This window comes from Phascolarctos cinereus, unplaced genomic scaffold, assembly GCF_003287225.1.
Source record: "Phascolarctos cinereus isolate Bilbo 61053 unplaced genomic scaffold, phaCin_HiC Scaffold_5;HRSCAF=322, whole genome shotgun sequence".
Lineage (NCBI taxonomy): Eukaryota > Metazoa > Chordata > Mammalia > Diprotodontia > Phascolarctidae > Phascolarctos > Phascolarctos cinereus.
In genome coordinates, this window is record NW_027555958.1 from 91832372 (window position 1) to 91844902 (window position 12531).

Sequence of the window (12531 nt, forward strand, 5' to 3'; positions counted from 1 at the left end):
TCAGATACATTATCTAACCTATACTTGCACTAAACCAACCTTTTTTTAAATAATAATCACTGCAAATTACTTTCACATAGTACTTTATGGTTTACAATATGCTTTTCATACATTTAAGCCAGTTCTTCCACATGTTCACATAGGTAGGGTCAAAAGAAAGATTTGAATACAGCTCTTCTTGAATCCAAGAACAGCGATCTCTCCATTCTGCCATACTGTCATTCTTAAATACAAATAATCACCCTGAAAACATCTTGGTCATCTCAGTGTTCCATGGTTATAGTGGCCAAACAAATGAAATGAATGCTTTTCACTTAACAACGTTGAAGGATGACCACAAAAACATTGATTCTCCAGCTCTTGGCTCTTTAATTGAGTACCTCTACAACTTTGTTTAAACTAGTTATCAAGCTCATTATCAACAAGCAATCTACTGACACAGTGGAGGTATTACATGCCATAGCATCAAATAACATTTTTAAGTCATTCTGTGAATCAACTCTATTTAGTATTGCTACAGGCAATAACTTCCCTAGTTCGCCATGTATTGAACTACCTAAATAGCTGGAAGAAAAGTCATTATCTTTCGTTGCTAACAACGAATGAAAAATTTTTTTTTAAATCACTATAAGATCAAATGAGATAATATTTGTAAAAGCACTTAGCAGAGTCTGGCATATAGTAGGTGCTATAGAAATGCTTATTTTCTTCCCCTCCCCTCAAAAGAATAAATTAGGATGTCAGAGAAACACAGAAAGATTTATGTGAAGTGAATCAGAGTAAGACAATATCCACAATACCTAAAATAATTTAAATGAAGACATAATTTAAAAGGCAACCACAAAGAGATCAAATGGAGTAAATAATCTTGGTGTCAGAAAACAGAGATGAACTATGTACTTCTTTGTTTTGATAGAGAAGTGGAGGATTATGGGATTATTACGTATACAGAATACTGTATACATCATCAGTTTTGCAGACTTGTTTTTCTGTTACACAATATGTTCTGACGTTGGGAAATGACTGTTACATACACAAAAACATCACATCTCTAAAAGCCACCAATAAAACTTTTACAGAAAACAAGAAGTAACACCAATCTAACATTTTGTCAGTGCTTTTCTGCATGAAAAAGTCAAATGAAATCTATGGAAAAAAAAAAGAAGAGGTAGTTTATCCAACTCAAAGATGTAACTTAGCATCTTGCCTTAAGTTCTATTTAACATCATCCTGAGAAGAAGCAAATGCACCCTACCTGCAGTTTTCTGGAAACCCTGAGGCCCCTTCTTTTGCTGACATGAGGATACTTTCTTCGAACTGTCTGCAGGCTTGCATACATCTGAGGACAGGCTCCCACAGACCCGGAAGTAATACCTGTATTCACCGGCTGTCACTATCGTGTCATTTACAGCAAGGGCCTTCAGGTTATAAATGTGGCCATGCCTTGGATCTTTCACCTCACAGTTGCTTCCTTTGAGGTCACGTGTGGGGAAAAAATTTTACATGACAGAGCAAAAAGGAAAATATGTAACACTCACTCACTCACACACATACATACATACATTACGTCTTCCTTATGATTTAAAAACTGAATAAAAAGATCATGCAGAGTTTTATAGAAGACATTTGATACTATTTTACCTTTATAAAAATTAAAAATTAATTTCAGAAAAAAGCAGTTTGGATTCTACAATGAATTAAATTTTCTCTAAGAATCTATTCTAAAGTTCTGTCTCTCAAAGGTTCTTTACATTAAAGAACTGAGAAACAAAGAATTAACTAGGGGACATTAAAAGGTATCACATTAATATATTTGTAATAATTAACACGAACTTTTAGATCAATGGAAAAGAAAACTTTCGGGGTGTAAAAGGCCACCAGATCTCACCTTCTGCTTTGCGAATAGGACAAGCTTCTATGGTTCTCCAGACAAATACATATTCACAGTCTTCCTTATGCTGAAATACTGGTGATCCCTAAAAACATAAGCAGACAGCTCATTTGGGTGCAAGCTGTTCTTTTTATATTTATCAAAGGCAGTCAACCATAAAATGGTAGCTTCAAACAAGTAACCTAGAAAGCATTACTCAAAAGACCTAAGATTTAACTGTTACAAAATTATCTTGGGCACAAATACATGGCTGTTCCTCAGTACCTAGGAGTTAGTGTTTGACCTTTCTTGGTATACTCAAAGGCATTACACCAATTGTCCCCATCTGTAACCTTAAATTACTGGGGGGAAAAAAGACATCTTCTATGTGAAGGCCTTTCCACTGAGTTCCCAAAAAGGTAAAAAAAAAATGCAGAAAGACTAAAACATATAGAAATGTAATTAAGAAGTAGATAAAATGTTTATGCAGAAACTCACAGGTGTCTGATCACATTCAAAGATGATACGTGTGGAGAAACGTTGATTTTCACATTTATCGCCATTCACATAAACAATACTCAGGGATCCATTAGCAGCAGTTTGAGGACTGATCTGTACAACACCTAGGTTTGTGCCTTTGTCACCAGATTTTACACAAGATCCCAATGCACTGCCTGGAGCAATAAGAAAGACTAGCATTTCAGTAGAGTTTTTTTTTTTAAATCTTAAGTCAAATGTTTTTAAAATCTCTTTATCTAATGATATAAGAAAACCAAAATAAAAAGATAAAAGGGAATTCACCATGACATCCAGGAATATAAGGTAGAGGATTGCAAACATTTAAGTAGAAAGTTCTTTTTTTTCCTTCTGTTGAAGTATCAAGTGCAGTCCAAGGCTCTCTTGTTTTGCTCAGGCCACTTAGATCATATTCATTGCCCGCAAGGTCTAAAAAGATATTTGAAAAACACTGTACTTTCTTGTTCAGAATGCACTGTCTTAATGGATTAAAGAATATTCTCTTGTAGTTATGATTTTCATTTAATTTAGGTTTTCAGAATTAAAGCAAATTCACAAAAAGCTATTTTGAAAAAAGATCATAGATTCAGGGATTGAAGAGACCTTAAGGCCACCCATGACCTACTCCCTCACTTTGAAGATTAGGAAATTGAGGCTCAGAAAGCCTAAGGGACTTGTGGAAGGTTACGTAGGTAGTAAACAACAGATGCTGGAGAGACAATCATCCTTTGCTTTTAGTATGCCAGGGTATAGCATTTATATAGACTATGTAATATGGTCACATATAACATACACACACACACACACACGTGTGTGTGTGTATGTGTATATATATATATGTGTGTATATATATGTATAAATATATGTGTGTGTGTGTGTGTGTGTGTGTGTGTGTGTGTGTGTGTGTGTGTATTTACATAGAGAAGGATACAGTTCCTGTCCCTCTGGAATCTTACGTGTTTTTATTGCATATTTCTGAAACGAAAAGTGGCAAGATGGTAAACTAACTTCTCAGGGCCCTGAACACATCCATCGAACACATAAGATTCTCTCTAGTTTTCTGATCTTTCTAGCCTAAGTGTTATGTAGACATAAGTCTGTTCTTTTTATGTGAAGATACTGCTACTGCTAGTAATAACGGTCAGACTACAATTATAGCAGTAAAAAAGCCCAGTGCAGAACAACGGTCTTTTCTGTATTTTCCATTCTTTGTTTTGTAGCTAGACTCACAAAGCCTTAAAAAGATTCTGAAGCTGCCTGATCTCTACTGCATACAATGCCACTACTACTCACTATGTACAAGATCTTTTATCACTGTTTTTATCATTTTACATTTACATACTTCCTTTCCAACTAGTCTAGTGAGCCAAGATTCATGTTCTTTTTGTACTGAGATTTATGGGGCCCAGTATCTTTCATCATACAAGCTTTCACTGATGATGATGATGATGATGATTTTCTTTCCCCCTAAAATTATCCCTGTTATATGAAAAATGGGACTATATAAATTTGTCAAATAAAAATTAATTGAAAATAATTTGCATATAGTGATTCTAAACATTACTGCTTATGAAACTTCCTAGATTTTCCCCTAACATTCTGTTTTCCAATCAAGAACTGATCTTAAAATACATTTTCATGTCACTAATAAATAAGATATACTCAACTTTTACAAGATATAAGCAGGAAAATTCTTTTATCTTCATAAATAGGAAAACTACTAACATAATAGGGGACTAACATGGTATACCTGCCTTCCTTCAAAATAAAACACTCTCTCACGTGCACACACGTATACACACACACACACACACACACACACACACACTCAGGAACTTACCAGTAACTTGGCAATCCACTGGAGAAGGTACACAGGCTAATGCTGTTTCAAACTCAAAGAAAGTATCATAGATTTCTAGTTCAGAATTAATATCTTGACGTAGGAATTTGGGTGTTCCTGGGTAGATATCATCATTGCAGATAAAACGTATGATGAAAGCATCTGAAGCACCTGTAGGGGAAAAAAAAGGTCAAATTTCATAAAACACAAAGCAGAAGATACAAATATATGATAGTCAAAACAATGGAACTCCTTTAGGAGACCGATGATGGGGGATGAAACTAATCTTACAAGTTATACTAGGTTATCAATCATGCTTCAGAGGGATATGATTTTGATCATTTATATAACAATGTACCGTATTATGTTTGGTTTCAAGCTATAAACAAATTACATTTTTTGTTAACATTCTGAATATTCCAGGATCTTCTACTTCTTTCAACTACTCCCTTTAACTTATCTGGCTCCTTTAAACAAAATTTAAGTGTCATTCAGATATCTTACAGATAATATCAATATATAGAATTCTTTAGCATTATAAGACAAGAAATTCTAATAGAGAATATTTTAAAGTTCTTTCATTTAAACTTGGCACATAATAACTAAAAATAACTAACATTTATAGAACACTTTGTTTTATAAAGTGATTTACACATATTATCTCATTAGACACTCACAACAGACTTGTGAAGTGGATGCAGCTATCATTCCATTTCACAGACAAAGAAGCTAAGGCAGGATGAAGTTAAGTGATGAGGCCAAGGTCACAGGCTAGTAAATATCTAGGTAGGATTGGAAATTTGGGTCTCTCTAAGTCTAGTTACTGCTTTATCCATTACAATAAACTGTACCTACATAAAAAAAAGGAAGAGTGGGGGGAAAAATCTAGCTTCTATGGAGGAAGCACTGAGTATATTAAATGAGTGTGAAAAGCAAGGGAGATGTGGTAGGAAGTTGTAGTTACAAAAACTATAGGAATGCAATGGAGATCAAATGATCGATTAAATCAGTTTATCATGTAACAGATGCTGAGGGAAGTTTTAGGAGAATTTGAAATTGATAACTAAACCAATTAACCAAAAAAATCATTTAAGCTTTGTTTTGTTGAGAGGTTTTCTGGGGAAGGGAGGTTAGCTCCTGAGATACAAGTCATTTGCTGATAATTCCAAATTGTCACAAAGAAAAAGGGATATGGGTTGTTATAGGCATGGAAGAACAGAGGTTCAGAATATATACCAATTATATCTGAAAAAATGCCCGGAAATAGAGTATTAAAGAAAACATAAAAAGGATAGTGAAGTAACTTTCTGGATTACTTTAGTCAAACTAAAAGCTCACACTAGAACCAAGTGTTTGAGAAAGCTAGGCTGGCCAAAAATCTAATAATCCTCATTTCTTCAAACCAGATTTCAAGTAAGTAAAAAGTAAAGGCTATAGGAGAATTCTGTTCTCACAAGAGAAGAGATTTAATAGAAGGGCTGGTAGTTGCACACTCTGCCTAGAAAGAGTTAGAACTGATTGTATAGAAATATCAGGACTTTCGACAAAGATTTTGTCCATTTGACATATTGTGAAGCTCCATTTCACAGCACTTTTAAGCTCTGAGTTAGTTAGGCACTCCAAGGCAATAACGCTGCTAAGAGAAGCCATGAAAAGAAGGGTGATGTAATGAATAAAGTGCCAGTCTCAGACTCAAGAAGACCTCCAATCAGGTCCTGCCTCTAATCTTGCCAGGCTGGGTGACACTGAGGAAGCCTGAAAGAATCTAATTTGTAGAGCAGGGGCTACCTTGATAAAAATAAGCTCTTCACCAGGTGGTATCTATACCAAAGAAAGAACAGATCCAGTTATAAAAATAAAAAAAGAATTAGTGACTTCCAAAGTTATCAACCCTTAGGTGAGTAGAACAGTTCTAAAACAATGCTCTGAAAATGGCAGCAAGAGCACAGTCCTGATGAAGATGCCCTAATTCAGAATGACTTCCATTCAGGTCTTAACATGGAATAGAGTATTACTCCTGGCATCCAAATATTCACTGCAAGAACTGCAATAGCATTGCCTACCTAACTTTCATCATAACATTATGCTTCTCAAGAGGAAGTAACATAACAATATCCTTTAACAGAACTGCTAAACTGAACCCCCACAAGCAATAAGAAAAAAGTAAGAAAACAAGAGGCATTAATAGGTTTTGAGATAGAAAGGCAGAGTATAGTATCTATTTGGGCAGGAAAATGTTAAAAACAACTATTTTCTTTTAGTTCAGCAAGAGACAGAAAGAACTACAACGTAATACACCCTCTCAGGTTAAATAATCTTTACCAGTATCCTTGGTGTGGCACCTTATAACACCTGAGAATAAAACAAACCAAAAACTATAGGCCTTGAAAATGAGAAACACAGACTACAAGTCAAAGGTGAGAAGATTGAGGGAGGGATAAGGGGATGAGGAATTGGAAAGCAAAACAATATCTTTAGATTTATCAATGGCTTTTAAAAAATATCCTCATATTTTTTACCAGAGAACAAAGGTACATTTTCTTTTAAGAATACAAAAAATAAAAATAAAAAAGAGGCCCACAAGATATACACAAACTGGGTTTGCCCAAAGAGTTCACTTCTTATGTCAACAATCAAGACACATTTGGCTTTTAAACTTACCTGTAGATGGTGAAAGGGCTCCTCTGTAGATAAGTGTTATAAAACCCTCTGTGGTTAAGTGAAGACTTTTCTTAGCTCCAACTTGCCTTTCTGGTTTCAGATTATTTAGGTCTCCTGATTTGATCTCTCCTTCACATCCAGCAGCCTCCTTCCCTTCTATAGTCCCGCAGACAGGCAGTGTTCCACAGATATTAAACTGGAAAGAAGGAGACATTTTATAAAAACAGCAACCTACATTATGCTATTTATTGTTGCATTACTTTCTCATAAGGTATTCTAAATAAAACATCCACCTCCAAAAACAAAGCACTCTGAGCTTAAAAAAAAAAAAGTTTAGTGATTTTGCAGTTTTTAGTACTGACAATTTAGAGATTTCAAACTGTTTTTGATCCCACTGTTTCATGGGTTGCAGGGTCGTATGGTTGAGACAGACAGAGCACAACTACTTGTTACTGAAGAGCTGAGAATGTCACCCAGAGGGCAAAGAAGCAGTACATGTTGAGGGTGAGAAGGAAAACTATTTTTTTCAAAATTTTTTCAAAGAAAACTAGAGTTAAGTTAGTCTTCAGGGAAAGACAAGTTTCCAGAAATAAAGGGGGGTGGGGGGCACATGGGAGATGGTCACATAATAAGAATGAGAGATAATGAGTACACAGCCTGAGTGCTCCTCTGGTATATCCATGTCAAAATCAATGAGGGTGGTCCTCCCTTTGGTGAATTTACAGAATAACACGGACAAGAATTTGGTCAGGAACAAAGAGGTTGTGATTTGTAAAACTGGAACCAAATCAATAAGATCAGAGATTCAACTGCATGAATTGATCCTACTATCCTACTTTAAGTATTGGTTGAATTTGTAGAAATGCATGCACTGAATATATTACCCTTCCCCCTTGACAAAGGATGTGATCTTAGGTATTAAAATATAGAAGTCAATCACTTCCCCAAAGTTTGACAATAATTTCACTAAAAGTTTGCACACTAAAAAGCAAGACATAGAGAAAAAATATTTTTTAAGTCTGACTTCTGTTTGAGCGCGCTGTCATCTACAAGTAGGAGCATCTTTTTTTAAAAATAATGTTTTTATTTTTTTCTCTTTTTATTTGGTATTTTTTCCCAGTTACATGTAAAAAACAATTTTTAACATTAGTTTTTAAATCTTTGTAGTTCCAAATTATCTCCCTTTCTCCCTCCCTACCCACCCTCATTGAGAAGGCAATCAATTTGATATTGGTTATACATGTATAGTTACACAAAAGACTTCCATAATAGTCATGTTGTGAAAGGCTAACTATATTTCCCTCCATCCTATCCCGCCCCCCCTTTATTCTATTCTCTCTTTTCACCCTGTCCTTCCTTAAAAGTGCTTGCTTCTAAATATTCTCTCCCCCAATCTGCCCTCCCTTCTATTAACCCCCCCCCTTATCACCTTCTCCACTACTTTCCTATAGGGTAAGATAGATTTCTATTCCCAATTGAATGTGTACGTTATTCCCTCTTTAAGCCAATTCTGATGACAGTAAGGTTCAGACATTCCCTCTCACTTCTCCCCTCTTCCCCTTCACTGTAAAATCTTTTCCTGGCCTCTTTAATGTGAGATAATTTACCCCATTCTCTCTCCCTTTCTCTTTCTCCCAGTACATTCCTCTCTCACCCCTTAATTTTATTTTTTAGATATCATCCCTTCATATTCAACTCATTCCTGTGCCCTCTATATATACTCCTCCTAGCTACCCTAATAAGAAAGGTCTTATGAATTACAAATCTCTTTCCGTGTAGGAATGTAAACAATTTAACTTTAGTAAGTCTCTTATGACTTCTCTTTCCTATTTACCTTTTCGTGTTTCCCTTGAGTCTTCTATGTAAAAGTCAAATTTTCTATTTAGCTCTGGTATTTTCTCAAGAATGCACTAACTTCCTCTAACTCATTGAATATCAACTTTTTCCCCTCATGGATTAAACTCAGTTTTGCTGGGTAGGTGATTCTTGGTTTTAATCCTAGCTCCTCTGACCTCCAGAATATCATATTCCAAGTTCTCTGAACCTTTAATATAGAAGCTGCTAAATATTGTGCTATCCTGATTGTGGTTCCACAATACTTGAATTGTTTCTTTCTGGCTGCTTGTACTATTTTCTCCTTGATCTGGGAGCTCTGGAATTTGGCTATAGTCTTTCTGGGAGTTTTCCTTTTGGGATCTCTTTTAGGAAGAATGGATTCTTTCAACTTCTATTTTATCCTCTGTTTCTAGAATATCAGGGCAGTTTTCCTTAATAATTTTTTGAAAGATGCTCTTTTTTGGATCATAGCTTTCAGGAAATTCAATAATTTTTAAATTATCTCTCCTGTATCTATTTTTCAGCTTAGTCGTTTTTCCAACAAGATATTTCACATTGTCTTCTATTTTTTTTTCATTCTTCTGATTTTGTTTCATAATTTCTTGATTTCTCATAGATTTATTAGCTTCCATCTGCTCCATTCTAATTTTTAAGGAATTATTTTCTTCAGTGAGCTTTTGGGACCTCCTTTTCCATTTGGCCAATTCTGCTTTTTAAGGCATTCTCATTGGCTTTTTGGACTTCTTTTGCCATTTGGTCTAGTCTATTTTTTAAGGTGTTATTTTTTGGGTCTTCTTTAACCAAGCTGTTGACTCATTTTTCAAGATTTTCTTGTACCACCCTCATTTCTCTTCCCAAGTTTTCCTCAACTTTTCTTATTTGATTTTTTAAATCCTTTTTGAGCTCTTCCATGTCCTGAGACCAATTCATATCTTTCTTGCAGGCTTTGGATGTAGGAGCTTTGACTTTGTTGTTGTCTTCTGAGTATGTTTTGATCTTCCTTGTCACTAAAGTAAGTTTCTCTATAGCCAGAGTCCTTTTCCATTGTTTGCTCATTTTTCCAGCCTATTACTTGACTTTTCAATTCTTTGTTAAGGTAGGGCTCTGCTGCCAGTGTGGGAAGTGAACTGTCCCAAGCTTCAGGGGCTTTGTGCAGCTATTTTCAGAGATACTTCTAGGGACCTGTAAGTTTTCAGTTCTTCCAAGGGAGTATAATCTAAAGAGAGGTGTTTACTCCTTTCCCGTGCTCTGGTCTGTGAGTGACCACAAGCACTCTTTTCTGCCACTCCTGCCATTAGTGCCCCTCCTCACCCCATGACTACCACCCAGATCCAAGTATGGGCAAATCAACTGAGTCCTGCCTCAGTGCTAGAAAAAAGACACCTGTGATTTTCTTCTGACCAGCTGTTGGATCCCCTTACCGTCTGTGGGCTGGGAACCCCGGAAGCAGCTGCTGCCTCTGCAGATTCAGTCACTCCCTAGGCCTGCTCCTGGCCTGCTGGGGCCAGTCTGTGCTGGTGCCACTTGCACTGGACTGCACTCCTCTCTCATTCAGGTCTGAAAGACCTTTCCTACTGACCTTCTAAGTTGTCTTTGGCATTTGTGAGCTGAGAAGTCTGGAAACCACCACTGCTGCCAGTGATTCAGTCCCCTGAGGCCTGCTCTGGGTTTGCCGGGGCTCAGTCTGCACTGGCACAGCCTGCACTCCTCTCTCAGACTGGTGCAATAGACCTTTCTTGTCAATCTTCCAGGTTGTCTTGGACTGCAAATTTGTTTCACTCTGTCTTTTTGTGGGTTCTACTACTCTAGCATTTGCTTAGAGTCATTTTTTAAGGCATTTGGAGGGGTGTAGGGGAGAGCTCAGGCAAGTTCTTGCCTTTACTCTCCCATCTTGGCTCCACCCCACCCCCCCCCCCCACCAATAGGAGCATTTTAAGGAACTCATCATCTTAGGAAATCCCTCTTCCATTTGGACTCTGCATTGGACATTTTCCATGACAATAGCAAATATATGTGGCTGCATTCCTAATTCTATAGTGCCCTAGAAAACACTTCACCCTGGAAGCTCATTCCATTCTTGATTTTATATATTGGAAGTATCCTCAGCCCCTGTGGCTGGTTCCCCTTTCATTGGCTGGTTCCTCCCAGAACCACCATTTTAAGGAGGAAGGCCATATCAGCATGCCTTCAATCCTCTCTAGGCAATGTTCTGACTCCCCTGGATTTTGCTTACCATACTCCAGAAACCTCTTCCCACTGGAAGCTCACTCCAGCCCTGTGCTTCACACAGTGGAGGTATTCTCTGCCCCTGTAGCTTCTTTCTTTGATTGGAGGTGGGAGAAGAGGGTTCCTTCCAGAATTTCCATTTAACAGAGGAGGAGGGCAGTCATGTCTTCATTCCTCTCCAAGTTGCACTCTCGACACTCCCTGACTTTCACTACAATGCTAGGTACCTTCATCTCTTTCTGCTCCCATCCCCCCATCCATCTTCTACTTTTCCAGCTCTCTTTTATTTGTTGTCTTCTTCTATTAGAACGTAAGCTCCTTAAGGTCGGGGTCTATCTTGCTATTTATGTTTATACTTCCAGAGTTTAGAATAGTGCCTGACATATAGTAAGCACTTCAGTGTTTGCTGATTTGACTCGTATCTCTTAAGAAAAGATCAACAGGAACTAAACATCAAACAAAATCATAATCACTTCCTTCGACTTGTATAAAAGAGTTCCTTGTGCCTCCCTATTCAACAGTGATTTAAAATTTTATGATATGAAAAGTTTCCTCGCCTCACACCTTTGTAGAAGTAGGAGATTCACAGGTGTCAAACATCATATATAATTTCAGGGTTTTTTTTTTCCACTACATTGATCAGTTTTTTGATTTTTTTTTCTCTTCTGGCTGTTTTTTTTTTCTTTAAAAATTCTTACTTGTCATAGGAGATGACCTTCGTGCAAGGGTTAAAGAGAAGAGATACAGGAGGAAATTTATAGGTTGTAAAGACAAATGATACCAATACATTTTATTTCAAAAAATAAATAAAATTGTTAGTTCAACCAAAAGAAAGGGGAAAAAAATACATTTATTAAAGTTTTTTCCTTTCCTTAACAAATTACTATCCTTCAGGAAAACTGATCTAAGACAAAGGTTTTTAACCTGGGGTTCATGGATAGATTTCAAGGGGTCTGTAAATTTTTTTTAAATATTTTGATAACTGTATTTCAATGTAATCATTTTCCTTTGTAATCCTATGTACTGTTTTATGCATTTTAAAAAATATTATTCTGAGATGGAGTCCAGATAAGCAGGCGTTGCCTGACTGCCCTAGTAGTCCATGACACAAAAAAGGTTAAGAACTAGTCTACGAAGTCACAGGTACTCTATTCTCTATTACATTCTAAAAACCTCCATTTGTCCTGTTCCTTAATTAAATTAAATACTCAATGTGTTTTCTAGCATTAGTATCTATATAGCCCCTCCTCTATTTATTGACAACGAAGGTATATAAGAGCTACCTTGCATCTCAGAATTTCTCTGTTTGTTAAACTGTCCTGTACACAGCCCTAATGCCTTGAAAAGTCTTCCATGTTAACGCCTACATTCCCTGCTGGAGGGAGGGTGGCAGGCCCAGCTTTAGCTGGAAGCCCCAGAAGGGCTACCCTTTAAGCTGCCAGTATTTCACAAGCTTGTTGTAAGCTCTCCCCTATTCTCGCTTGGTATGGCAATGGCGTTCTTATTTTTGCTTCAGGCTTTTATTAAACCATCTTATCGAATAAGAAAAGTTTACTTATTTTCAAACAGAAACCTCTCTTCT

General features: G+C 36.7%; 1 protein-coding gene across 1 annotated transcript in view; it reads right to left on the bottom strand.

The window, feature by feature from the left end:
• IGF2R (insulin like growth factor 2 receptor) overlaps positions 1-12531 on the bottom strand; it is a 148652-nt gene that overhangs the window by 33558 nt on the left and 102563 nt on the right. Inside the window, exons 22-27 of the mRNA XM_020986735.2 lie at positions 6888-7083; positions 4227-4397; positions 2672-2815; positions 2369-2544; positions 1889-1976; positions 1256-1471 (exon numbers count right to left, since the gene is read on the bottom strand). Coding sequence (XP_020842394.1) covers positions 1256-1471; positions 1889-1976; positions 2369-2544; positions 2672-2815; positions 4227-4397; positions 6888-7083 — 991 coding nt within the window. The remainder of the gene's footprint in view (positions 1-1255; positions 1472-1888; positions 1977-2368; positions 2545-2671; positions 2816-4226; positions 4398-6887; positions 7084-12531) is intronic.